The 13,887-nt window shown below is 42.3% G+C and overlaps 1 protein-coding gene and 1 non-coding gene across 3 annotated transcripts in view; one reads left to right on the top strand and one right to left on the bottom strand.

Moving 5' to 3' along the window:
* IFT122 (intraflagellar transport 122) overlaps positions 1-13,887 on the bottom strand; it is a 69,003-nt gene that overhangs the window by 40,309 nt on the left and 14,807 nt on the right. Inside the window, exons 6-12 of one of the 2 annotated variants that reach the window (XM_032411976.1) lie at positions 13,058-13,124; positions 11,745-11,891; positions 10,522-10,698; positions 8,511-8,586; positions 1,910-2,101; positions 1,612-1,750; positions 192-394 (exon numbers count right to left, since the gene is read on the bottom strand). In XM_032411976.1, the coding sequence (XP_032267867.1) occupies positions 192-394; positions 1,612-1,750; positions 1,910-2,101; positions 8,511-8,586; positions 10,522-10,698; positions 11,745-11,891; positions 13,058-13,124 (1,001 nt within the window). The remainder of the gene's footprint in view (positions 1-191; positions 395-1,611; positions 1,751-1,909; positions 2,102-8,510; positions 8,587-10,521; positions 10,699-11,744; positions 11,892-13,057; positions 13,125-13,887) is intronic. The other variant, XM_032411975.1, reaches the window with a different exon arrangement.
* LOC116637258 lies at positions 5,632-5,737 on the top strand. Its single transcript, XR_004300442.1, has one exon. It is a non-coding gene; the product is annotated as a U6 spliceosomal RNA (small nuclear RNA).

Raw genomic sequence — 13,887 nt, 5'->3', positions numbered from 1 at the left:
TATGGCCCATGACTTTCTAGTAGAGTCTAACTCCTCTAGATGTCAATAAAATTAAAGCAATGAACAGCTACTGAGTTTGATGGAAAGGGACTTGTTTCTTAGTGTTCAATTTTAAAACCATGATTTGGATACCCTATCCTTGGAGGAAACATGAAGAGGATTCAGCCCGATCCCTCCAACCTGCTGCCCACCTGGCAGAGGATGATGTGATCGGCACACACCACCAGGAGGTTGCATTCAAACTTCTTGACAATCTTCTCCTTCACCCGGTAATGCATATCTGACGAGTCGTCTGAATACAACTCATAGATGAGGATTTTCTCTGGCAGTTGGATAGCTAATCGATTTTTGTAGATGGCAATTTTCTTGACAAGCTCTTTGCATTTAATCCGAACTGTCAAAGGAAAAGAAATCCAGCTCTAGCAAGAGATTGTTAAGTAAGGTAGAAGGCAGAAAAATTAAAAGCTATCATTTACTTAATGTTACTGGCAATTAAAGGAGACACTCTCATCAAAAAATCTTTACAGAGTGTCTAATATGTGCAGTCAGCTCTACTAAACACTGGGATCTAAAATCATATACAATCTTTGTGGTCCAAAGTTTACAACTGAGTATGTAAAGTAAAATTCTTAGTGATACCCTCATTTGCTGAATATAAGTTTAAACTCCTCTGCACAACATTAATGTATTGCCCCTAATGATCAGAAGGCCATCTGGATGACTATCCATGCCTCTAGCTACTCTCCACTCACCACCGTCAACAGTAGAGAACTGCATGTAGTTTCTGGTATATACTAGGCTCTCACACTCTAACTGCAGACCAGATGGAGAAAATGTCCCCAGAAAGGAAGCTGGGGAGCTGCCCAAGTGGCTATACCCTCACCAGCACAACTGGAATCTTCAGCCAGAGGTGCTCCCGGATGGGAACCAAAGGATGCCAGGTGAATCTGTAAGACAACCCTCAATGTGTATCCCTACACACAGGCACTGGGCAGGGTGCTATGGCCAGCACAGCTGTATATGACTACACTTGAAATAGGTGGATCCTTAGCCCATTTAACCAGCATGGCGACTTGAGTGGACAGTGGATGAAACTGAGGTTCAGACTGACTGTGCTAGGCCTGGAACTTGGATCTTCTGACTGAGCCTGTGGTGACCCACTGCCCCTGCTTGCCCTTGGGTAAGGACCCATCAGGAGGCAGGTGGAGATGAGGCTGAGAGAGAAGGCCTCTAGTATATCCATACCAGAGAGGATATAGGTCCACAAAGACTCATGCAGTTCAGCCACCCTGGCTCTGACATGCCATACATTAACCTCCCTTAGTCAGAGTCCATGTTCCCCTTGGAATTAGCAGCAGCAAAATTATGTTAAGTCTGTGCCTCCCCTCTTTTTTTTTAAGAGAGGGTTTATTGCTCTCATTAGATTCTCAAAGACATCTACATTCTCCCCTTACCCTCCAAAAAAAAAGAGGCAAGAACCAGTGGTCCAACGTGTTTCCAAAAGACTGAGGAGGAACATTCCCTATCATTTCACTTGCCCTATCAGCAGCCCTCTCAACCTACCCCTCTTCCCAAAGGCTGGAGGGCAGAGGGGCCATACCTGCCTTTTACCTTTCTGCTCGGTGATCAGGTGCTGCACGATGACATCAGTCATGCTATCCCTGTAAGCATACCGGTCCTTGTAGAGCCCATGGACAGTACTGAAAATAAGCTGGTAGAAGGAAATGGTGCCATCTTGGCAGCCTACCACCTGCAGGGAAAGAGAGTTGTTAATTCCCAGCTGTCTGTGGAGAAAGATTCTGCCCTCCCAGTTGTCAGGAACAAGTGTCAATGATCTGACTGGCTACACATGGCTGATGTCTGTGCCTGCTCAGGCAATGGCCCAACAGAATGAACTTCCTCTTCTTACCACGTAGTTGGAGTCAGGTTTCACTTTACACGTCCACACCCAGGAGTTCTGCTCCCCAACAGTCCCAAGCCGCACTCCATCCTTGGTGAAAAGGGATACTTGCTTGTCTGACCCTCCCAGCAAAATGTACTCCCCTTTAGTAAAGTAGCTGAGGCAGCAGGGGTCAAAGTTCAGTGACCGATCCTTCCCAATCTGAGGAAAGAAAACACACAGCAAGGGAAAAACCACTAGTGAATCCATAGTATTCACAACACAATTTAGGGCTTTTCCTACCAACTTTAATGAGGGGAGTCAAGAAGACAAGGGCAAGCTGGCCACCGTTACCCCCTGTGGGATTCCATCACGAACACAGGCTAGTCTCCCTGGAGCACCCTACTCCTCCCCTCCACATAGTTGAATCCTCCACTGCTAGGGTGGGCAGCATTCCGCCCAGTCCCCACTAGCTGCTCCAGGTGTGTGTCTTAGCAACTCAACCAATCCAGACCCAGGGATTCGTCTTTCTCCCATAGGCTCTCCTCCACACACAGCCCTTGCAAGGGCTCAATGGTTCCCCTCAGCTTCTTTCTTCTTTTCTTCTTTTTTTTTAAAAGTATTTCATAAAGCCAAATATATCCAATTTAAAAAATTGTCCTCTATTCTGAAACTACAACCATCCTACTTTTCTTTATAATAACCTTATTGAGGTATAATTCACATATCATACAATTCACCCATTTAAAGTATATAATTAATTGTGCAAACATCATCACTAATTCAGAACATTTCTATCACCCCAAAAAGAAACCACATACCTGTTAGCTGTCCGTCCCAATTCTCCTCTCTTTCCCTCCCCTGGCAACCACTAATTTACTTTCTCTGTCTATAGATTTGCTTACTTTGGAGATTTCACATAAATGGGGTCACACAATTTGTGGCCTTTTGGGACCAATTCATCCACATTGGAGCATATATCAGTACTTCACTCCTTTCCATTGCTGAATAATATTCCATTACATAGATCTACCACCTTTTATTATCCATTCATCAGTTGATGGCCATGCCTACTTTTTTGACGATTATGAATAATACTGCTATGGATATATGTGTACAAGTTTTTATGTGAACATATTTTCATCTCTCTTGGATATATATACCTAGGAGTGGAATTGCTGGATCTCTAGTAACTTTATGTTTAACCTTTTGAGGAACTGCCAGATTTTTTCAAAGTGACTGTACCATTTTATTTGTACCAGTAGTATATAAGGGTTCCAATTTCTCCATCCAAGTGGGTATGATTTTGATTTGCATTTCCCTGGTATCCAATAATGTTGAGGATCTTTTTATGTGCTTATTGGCCACATGTATATCTTGTTTGGATAAAAGTCTATTCAGATCTTTTCTCCAATTTTTAATTGGGTTGTCTTTTTATTATTGAGTTGTAAGAGTTCTTTGTATAATTCCAGATATATGTCCCTTATCAGATATATGATTTGTAAAAATTTCTCCAATTCTGTGAGTTGTCTTTTCAGTTTTGGTAGTCTCCCCTTAGCTATTATGGTGACGGTCAAGCTCCTGAGCTCAGCTCCCAAGAGCCTTTTCTCAGCCAAAATGAACATCTTATAATTTGCCAAGCAGACCATGCTCTTTCAGGCCTTCATGTCCTCACAAGTGCTATTCTCCATACCACCCCAGCCCTGGCCAGGAGTGTCCTCTCCCTCTCTCTCTCTACCAGGTGTCAACTCCTACAGAAAACATCCCCCAATCTCTCCGCCCCACCCAAGGCCTGATTTAGTGCCCCTTCCTCTGTGCTCCCATGGCCCTGTGCTCACTTCCCCCACAGCATTTCTCTCACTGCTCTCTTAATTAACAGGGCTAATTTGATGTCCCCCACTCCCCTTACCACCCATTAAAGTCCAAGCTCCTTATTGTCACTGGAGTTTTTGCTGCCCCTGAGGGAACTTTTTGTGAATAAAAAGAGTATTTATGATTGCCATTATTAAACTATTAGATTATTAAAGAAATAATTCTAAAAACCTGGTTTCTCAATAAATTTTTAAGTTCAATTTATATTTTCCTATTTATTAGTATAACAAAAGTAAACAACTAATTGAAAAGAGGCCTTTGATTATCATTTACTGAGTTAAATTTTGAACAGATTTTAAAATCCCTTAGCGTTGGGGCACCTCAACTGCATAGTCGATTAAGTGTCTGACTCTTGGTTTCAGCTCAGGTCTGATCTCAGGGTCATTGGGCTCCACACTCAGCCTGGAGTCTGCTTGGGTTTCTCTTTCCCTCCCTCTGACCCTACCCACCCACCTCATGCTCGCTCACTCTCTCTCTCAAATAAAGAAATAAATCTTTAAAAAAAAAAAAAAAGGAAGAAAATCCCTTAGTGTCATTTACAACTTAGTTGATTCCCTTAAACTAATTTAAATTGCAATTATTCATTTCATATGTTCAATTTTCCTTTATAAGAATTTCAAATGCCTGGGGTATCCGAGTGGCTCAGTCGGTTAGGTGTCTGTCTTCGGTTCAGGTCATGATCTCGGGGTCCTGGGATTGAGTCCCGCATCGGGCTCCCTGCTCACTGGGGAGCATGCTTCTCCCTCTCCCTCTGCCTCTCCCCCCTGCTCATGCACGAGCACTCTCTCCCTCAAATAAATGAATAAAATCTTAAAAAAAAAAAAAGAATTTCAAATGTCTAACAACCAAATTTCCCCTAGTACTTATATAATGATAGTAAACCTAGTAAGAAAACTAAAAAAATCTTTTTTTTTAAGATTTTATTTATTTTTGCAAGAGAGAGAGAGGAGAGCACAAGCAGGGGGAGAGGGGCAGAGCGAGAAGCAGACTCCCCGCTGAGCAGGGAGCCCGATGTGGGACCCGATCCCAGGACCCTGAGATCGTGACCTGAGCCAAAGGCAGACACTTAACTGACTGAGCCACCCAGGTGCCCGAAAGTTAAAAAAAATCTTATGAGTCATGACATGGAAGGCTTGCAGCTTCTGGTAATGGCTCACTAGTTCCCATTGGGCCAACTCTCCTGCAGGTAACAACTATGAACTCTGGACCAACTATAAATTACAACCACCTGAAGGCACTACAGAGCAACCAGAAGCAGACAAAAACTGAAGACACACGGGTATTTGGAAGAAAGGACTGCACTACGTTAGTTTCTCACTTTTTTAATGGCTTTTTGCCTAAGGGCAGGCCCTATCAGCACCCTGCTGGATGAGCACAGAATTTGGAGTGGCTATAACAGCTTAAAAATGAGGGGAAATCCCAGAAAAGAGACAGATGAGAGAGAGGAGCGAGAGCCAAAATTCTGCACATACACTCTGTTGAATATCTGGAACTCTTTGAACTACACACATGTGAGGCAGATGCTAAGCAGCCTAGCAAGGCTAAAGAACTCAATAGAGACTTCAGCTGCTGCTTACAGTGGAAAGATGGGATTTTGAATGTTGAATCCAGCAAAGTTAACTACTTGTTTTTAAAAAACCCAACTATAGGGATGCCTGGGTGGCTTAGTCGGTTAAGCGTCTGCCTTCAGCTCAGGTCACGATCTTGGGGTCTTGGGATCAAGCCCTGCATCAGGCTCTCTGCCTGATCATTATCATACTCAGTGGGGAGTATGCTTCTCCCTCTCCCTCTGTGATCTCTCTTGCTCTTGCTCTCTCTCAAATAAATAAAATCTTAAAAAAATAAATTAAATAAATTAAAAAATTAAAAACCCTAATACAGTGCTCCTTCAGCTGCACAAATACTAAAATTGGAACACTATAGAGAAGATTAGCATGGCCCCTGTGCAAAGATGACATACAAATTCATGAAGCGTTCCATATTAAAAACAAAAACAAAAACAAAAACAACTACACAGTAATCCTCAGAGGAACATGACAGAAATGAATCCCTATGATGCATCATTTACACTGTCCAGAATATAACCCAAAATTCCAAAAAGCAGAAAAATGTGAACCATATTCAAGAGAAAAGACAATTAGTAGATATTGACCCCAAGATAATTCAGATACGAATTAGCAGATGAAATTTTAAAACAGCTGTTAGAACTATGGTCAAGGATACAAAGGAAAATATTCCTATAATGAATGGACAAATAGTAAAAAAGAACTAAATGGCAATCTAGAACTGAAAAATGCAATAAGTGAAACAAAAATTCATTGGATGGGCTTAAGAGAAATATTACAGATGACAGAAGAGTCAATGAAGTTGAAGATTGAGCAACAGATCAGAGCAGGGGGGAAAAAAGACTTAAGAAATGACCAGGGCCTCAGTGACCTGGAGAACAATATCAAAAGGTCTAACGTGTAATTGGAGACACAGAAGAAAAGGAGAGAATGAAGAAGAAAAATTATTTGAAGAAATAACAAAAAATTATTCCACATTTGGTGGAAGAATAAAGACATAAGTATATAGATTCAAGAAGATCAGTAACTATCCCCCACCCCCACAAGCCAGAAAATATAATGAATCTCTTTAACATTCCAATATTACTTAGGTACTTAAAACTAAAAATTTCGTATACCTTTCAATTTAAAATTGGATGTATAAAATTGATTACTCAATTACAACTTTTAAATGGTCATCACAAGACAGATTTGATAGATATTCTAATATGGATTCTAGCATCAGTCTGCCTGGGTTCCAAACCAGACTTGGCCACTATTACCCTGTATGGCTTTGGGCAGTTATTGCCCTGTACCTAATTTTCTAACAAAGTGGTGGTAATAATACATACCTCACAGAGTTGTTACAAAGATTAAGAGTTAACCTTGTAAAGAGTTTATACAATGCCTAAAATTCAATAAATGGTAGCTATTATTATCATTAATCCAGATACCCTTAAACATTACAAACACTTAAAATGTCAAAAATACACAAATTATACCTAACACAAAAGTATAGGCTTGATTTACTTCATCATCCTATATTTAATTCTAAATCTTCCCAGATTTAAAAGACACCCAACTAAGGAAACAACTTTACTGTCCCAAGCCAGTTGGATTATCTCAGCAGAGTGAGGTTGCTTATCATTCAAAAACTCTGGGCCACAGCATGAGCTCTAGTGCTACATACATGCAAGATATTGCCCATGGCCCTGACCACCAAGTCAGGTTCTTTTTTATTTTCACTATAGCAACAAGACTCCATTCCTTCCCAGTGTAATGTGGTTATTTGTTCCCAAGAACTTCCAATACCCATGCCCAGCGCCTTGTACACAATAGATATGCCAATAAATATTTGTTGAATAATGATATACACACATTAAGTGAATGAACAGATAGGCCAGGGCTAGATGCAAGATAATTAGAAGTGAGGGTTTGGGGAAATCAGCCAAGGCAAACTCAGAAGACACTTATCTTTTCTCTACTCAGCTACAAAAAAAAAAAAAAAAGAGAGAGAGACCAATGGTAAGATGAGGTAGAAAAGAAATGGCCTCAAAGCTGGGCTACACATAACTGAAACCCCTCCTTTCTAGCAGGACATGTTTTGAGGAATAAGGATATTGTTAAACAAAGGCTCCACTGAACAGGCTGTATTTCTCACCTGCTTGGCTGTGGTACTTAAGCCACCTGTACCACCTTCACTCTAATCCTTGGTGTCTCCAGCCTTACAGGTTTTCCTACCACCAGGTTCTATTTTAATCCACCCTCCACAGAAACAAGGAATTCTTCTGAAACAGGAATCTGATCAAGTCACTCCCTACCTAAATTGATGGCTCCTAAATACTTATAGTATATGAAGTTCAAACTCCTAATTCACATGACTCAGGTCTTTTAGAATCATGTCCCCATCTTCCTTTCTAGTTCCATTTTTGTCCACAATTCTTGGGATCCAGTCACTCTGAACAACCTGCTATTCCCTGAGTTGACATATATCTTCATTCTTCCCTGCCTTTGCAGATACTATTTCCTCTGCCTGAAACACTATTCTCAATTGTCCTCTGCCTAGCAAATTCCTGTTTATCTTGCTCAAAGGTCACCTCTACAAAATCTCCCATTTCCACCAAGCAGTGATGTTATCCTCTTTTGTGTCCCTGTAACAGTCTGTCTGTACGTCTCTTTAAGACACCACGTATCAAGCACTGGGGCTACTGGCTATCAACTGTGCCCCTACCAGCCTTAATGCAGAGGCATTAACAGCTCTGTCAGGAGCTCCTAGCACAGGTGAAATGCTGGCCTCCGTGGGTGCTCATTAATGCTTATAGAATGCATAAAGCAAATAAAGGAAGATAGAGTCATAACTAAGACCTAGGCTTTAGGGTCAAAACAATCTGGGTTTCAAGATCAGGTGCCACCCATTTGCTAGCAGTGTGGGACCTTAGGCATAATCTTTATTTCACTGCTCTGAGTCTTGCCTACTCATTTCTACAAAGTTGATAACCAATTGTACCTACTTCACAGGGTTTTGTAAGAATTAAATGAGATAAAGTATGTAATAACACTGAGCACAGTACCTGGTATTAAAGTAAATGCTCAATAAACAGGAGCTAACAATAATAAAGTATAATTACTAATAATATAATCTTTGAAAGTGAAAAAAGATTATAATAGGCATGACCAAGACTGTATTTCCACTGGGTTTGTATAGAGCTACATACCTGTTTTCCACTTAGTTGATAGAAGGAGAGTTTCTGTCCCCAGTCAGCTACAGCCAGGATATCATTATGTTCCTCTCTAATCAACAGAAGACAAAAGAGGTTATGTGGGGCCATGGCCAACTGATAACTGTAGCCCTAAGGGTTTAACAAACAACAGGAAAAAGAAAGTGCTGGCCAGGCTGTCAGATTGCCAAATGTTATACAGCAATACGGAGGCCAGAAGTTGTAATGTGGGCCAGCCCATCAATCAGTCCAGTGGGATGAGGCAAGGTGATCCTCCTGGGATCTGTTATTTCACTGAATGCCCTACTATGTGGCTCTGCCACAGTGAAGAGGCTAAACCCCTCATTTCAAGTCTTCCTGAGAGCAGTGCTAAGAAAGAGCAAGGTGATAGAGCCAAGACTGCTTTTTACTTATGTACTATAAAATGTGGGGAGATGGTGGAGAAGCAAGTTTATTGCCGTGGAAAGGCATGGGCTATCTGATTTTTTAATGGACAATGGCTTGCTCTTCCTGAAGGAAAATTAACACCTAAAGCTAAGTTCTCTCATAGTTGGGGTTCTCAAACAGGTGAAATGGTTTCTGACTGGATCTAATAAAATATAGTGGGCTCTCTGAAGACCAACAGTTGTCTTTGAAACTGAGTACCTATCAGTATCAGTGCCTTGGGACTAGGGCTGTAGGACCAGCACACAGAAGAAACCTCTTCAGCTGAGGCTGGAGATCAAGCTACTTGGGAATCTAGTTCAAGAGAGAGACATTCCCAGCCCTTGAGACCTGGTCTTACTCTACCTAATGTTGCCTCCTCTTTGTTTATTAATTCAAGCTTTTCAAGCCCAGGGCCTGCGGTCGGTCATCTGGAAGCACCATTAGATATGCAGGCAAGGCACGGTGCAGCCTCATCTGCAAAACCCAGCCATGGGTGGCAAACTGGCAAATATAGGCACTAATTCACAACTAAGGGAAAAAAGACAAAGATGGAGAGGGATGTTAACAGGAAGAGACCTGCAGGGGAACTCTGTATGATTTGCACTGAGGTCCAAACACAATCCAGGAACCCAGCCCATGGAGAGCCTTCTTACAGAAGCCACATACATGAGCTGGATTGGTGGTTTTCAATCTCCTTTTTCCCTTTGCTCTTTTTTATTCCTGGCAGTGGGACTCTTTACCAAAACGAAAACTCATGTCAAGCAATAAAAGGGGCTGTTCTGATTGAAGCAGAGACAGGGATCTGAGGCTCACCCTTTCCTCCTTTCCTTGTCCCCCACCTCCACCTCCTTCTAAGGAACCCCAGGTACCACAGAGCAGTTTGGAAAGTCCCAAGCTAGATCATTTTTGCCCAATCAGAACATCCTGGCCTCCTCAGTCTCCCCACTCCAGTCTGCCGATGTTTTCCTTATAGGTAAACTCGATAGAAAAAAAGAAAGTGCCTAGACAGCCAGGATTTGGGTGTGAGGATTGTGGGTAAGGCAAGGGCTTCCTCTCTGATATATGTCCTACCCAATGCAAGGTAAGGTAGAGGGGAATAGGCTAAGAAAGGTGTCCAGTAATAGAGGAAATGTTCCATGAACTATGGTGTATCTACACAGCATATCCTATGCAGGTATTAAAAATCATGTTTTTAAAAGGACCACTAATGTTACCAGAAAGAGTTCACTTTATGATGGTCAAGTGGAAGAAAAGAAGGTCAGATATGACTTAGTTAATCATATGAACACACTAAAAGACTGAGGGGAAATACATTAAAATGCTAACAATGGTTCCCTCATGGGATAGGGTTTTACAGAAAAGTTGGTTCTCCTTTAGATTTTTCAGTAGTTCCTAAGTTTCCCAAAGAACAATTTTATAACACAAGTTATAAAGGTGTGTTCCCCCTTGTTGGAGGAGCTTTCACCCACAATTCCCCCAACCCAACTTAGAATGGAGCTTCAGAGCAGTGTCTGCCCTGGCAGGTCAACGCTGGGGCCTGGATCCCTCCAAGGAGGGTTCTTGTTCCTCGGGACACACTCACGAGTTGTCGTCCCTGGGACTGTCGTCCTCTTCCTCTGGCTCTTCCTCCTCTGCCTCACTACCCTGACTACTGTACACTGCTGACTTCAGAATGGAAGGGATTTCCTGAAAATATCTGTTGGCAACGACTTCCTCGGCATCCTCATTTTCTCTGTTCATCCAGAAACTCTCCCATCGGCTGTAGACAGTAAGTGGCTGTTCACAATCACATTGCCTAGAACTGCACTAAAGCTATAATTTCAAAACCTGTCAAGAAGCCCCTGAATCCTGCCCAGAAGAGGACAGTAACCAGGAATACTGGGCATCCTGCTTCTCATGAATTAAAAATGGTACCCTGAAGCCACAAAGTCATCTGTGGCCACAAAATCAAACAGCAGGAACTCTGGGGTAGGCTAATGGCCTTTGAAGGCATTAGACATGCATGGTGCAGCCCTGGGCTGGACACGCTTATTCAGGAAGAAGCATAAAAATCTGGTGTAAGAAAGGCAATGGAATCAAATAACCTTCTAAATCAAGTAGGTACCACTTGTAAAATGACATTGGGCTGGTAAACAATTAAGTCCTTTACCTTCAGAGGACTCTTTGGGGGATACTGGGAATTTAATATTACATGATTATATAAAGAGCACCTAAAGCTATTAGTCTACCTTTAAAGTCACATGGGCAGAAGATGGAAAAAGTGTGTAAGGTTTGAGAAGGTAGATGCCAATCATTTGTGGAACTATAGGCTTTGGGGACATTTCTAGACTTAATTATTACTTTTTTGGCAAGGGCAGCAAAAAAAGGCTCATGAAATAGCTATTTATTATTCAGTGGGCACATGTTCTGCCCAGACTTGAGGGAAGAAATGAAAAAGGGAAAAGACCAAAATAAAGCCACAGCAAAGAGGTGAGCTATTAATTCATAAAGAAATGGGCTTTCTGTAGCATACATGCATGCACGCACACACACACACACACACACACACACACACACACACACACGTTAGGCTGGCCTACATAGTTCATCTGCTTTGCTAAAATCTCTGGGATTCATTCCAAAACTCAAGATGGGCTCTTAAAAAATTCCATCCAAATGGAATGGGTTCCAAAACAGATCAGTCAAATGGAGTGAGAAGGTTTTGAATGGATGGAGACCTTAGGAAGAGAGAAAGAACTCAGCCTGCAGAGAAAGCCCTTTTTCTTAATAGTATTTGTCCTAGAAGGAGGACAGCTATAAGATCACCTTGAAGGGTTCCAACAGATAGACCATATGGGGGAGAGGGAGCCCCCCGGCCGCTCGATTTTCACTTTCTCCTCGCCATTTTTATTCCGTATGCTGATGATCCCATTGAACATCCCGAGAGCCAGGTACTGACCATCATTTGTCCAGCTGTTCATACAACCAACAAAGGGCATGGGAAGAGGGAAAGGAACACAGAGAAGATAAAACTAATGAGGATGATGCCTTGGTTGAAATACAGTCTGATGAGGCAGCAACAGCAGTGCTCATCCTGGTCCTGATGTAAAAATCAGAGGACCAAACTTCAAACCCCATTTATTTCTAGGATCAACAGTGAGAGGGGCGCCTGGGTGGCTCAGTTGTTAAGCGTCTGCCTTCGGCTCAGGCCATGATCCCAGGGTCCTGGGATCGAGCCCCGCATTGGGCTCCCTGCTCTGCAGGAAGCCTGCTTCTCCCTCTCCCACTCCCCCTGCTTGTGTTCCCTCTCTCGCTGTCTCTGTCAAATAAATAAAATAAAAAATCTGAAAAAAAAAAAAAAAATCAACAGTGAGATGTGAAGACAGTAGCACCGTTTTCTGAGCTCCCACAGCTTTCTGTACATACCTCCATGACAGCCCTTAGCTTGTGCCCCCATCACTGGGCCAGCCTCCATTCCCCACTCACCATTTCAACCTCCTCCCACTTCAAGAATGCCTAAAAACAGAATCTGTGTCTTGGTGTATGCCTAGCCTCTTGAACAGGTAGGTGCTTAACAGATATTGAATGTAAGAAAGGCTACACTCAGAAGCTGCACAGCCAGAATAGCTACCATTTATAGAGTCTCTACTGTATATCAGGCACTGTGCTGCTTGTTTTATGCTCCTTAGTTTGTGTGCATTTCACAGCAGCCCTAACAAGTCAGCATTTTTATCCCCATTTGTCAAATGAGGAACCTCCTAAGGTCACAGAGCCTGTCAGTGACTAAATCTGGATTCAAATCCAGGTCTAGTATCAAAGCCTGTGCTTTCTCTAGCATACATGCTGCCTGGACAAGGACAGCCTGGAACCTCCAGAAAACCTCCACTGAGTGTAGCTTCTGGATGAGGAGGCCTGTTGCTAGATAACTGCAGGAAGGCAACTTGTCATTCTCTTTTGCTTGATGATCAAAGGCACGGGTCCTTCCCATCAAGGAGACCACAAAAGAAAAGAGAAAATACAGGGGCCCAAACCACCTAGGTCACACAAGACCTTTTCCACTGTGTGAACTAACTGGAGTTTGAGAGTCTGTTTGGGAGAAGGGAATGTAAAACCTACCTTCAGAGCTACCTTTAACTTACCTGCAGCAGGTGATCTTGCTACTGGATTTGTGCTTGGAGACAGACTTCTGTTCAGGAGACCACAAGCCTTCAACATAAAATAATATAAAAGAAGACAGATTGGATGGAATATTTCTCAGCAATAAAAAAGGAACAAACTATTGCTACACCTCTAGGGCTTTATGCTGAGTGAAAAAAGCCAATCTCAAAAAGTCATGTACTATATGATTCCATTTTATAACATTCTCAAAATGGCAAAATTCTATAAAGATGTAGAGTAGCTTAATGGTTATCAGGTGCCAGGGGTTAGGGAATAACAGGAGGAGGATGGCGACAAAGGAGTGTCTTTGTGGCAATGGTAATCTACACAGGTGATGAAAGGGCAAAACTATATAAACACACTGTGCCAGGCCCCCTTTCCTGGTAGACTTCTCTACCATCTTTGCAACTGACAGAGAATCTATAATTATTTCAAAAGAAAAAGAAAAAAAAAAGGAGGATAGATTGGTGAATTTCTAACCAACTTTTCAGAGCTTTAACTCAAAAGAAATGGCAACTTGACAGTTCTTAACTATTACATTGCAACCAGAGCACAACTTAGCATTTGAAGTAATTAATGATGCTTCCTGAAAATGAGTTTCCTCTTCCAGGCCTCACCCACAGCACATGACCCTGCCCAGGTTATGCCTTGTCCAAGGCACACTGGCCACTTTTGGCTTACTCCCTCCCGCTAGTGGCTCATTGCCCTCCAACAGGTGTATGTCTAGGCAACATGAGCAAATTCTACTCTTTGCCTGAGCCATGAAGTATGATCAAGAAGGTAAACCTAGGGCAATAATGTATTTACAAAG

The sequence above is a fragment of the Phoca vitulina genome, unplaced genomic scaffold (genome assembly GCF_004348235.1).
Source record: "Phoca vitulina isolate PV1807 unplaced genomic scaffold, GSC_HSeal_1.0 scaffold13, whole genome shotgun sequence".
Classification (NCBI taxonomy): Eukaryota; Metazoa; Chordata; class Mammalia; order Carnivora; family Phocidae; genus Phoca; species Phoca vitulina.
This window is presented reverse-complemented; position numbering and strand designations above follow the sequence as displayed.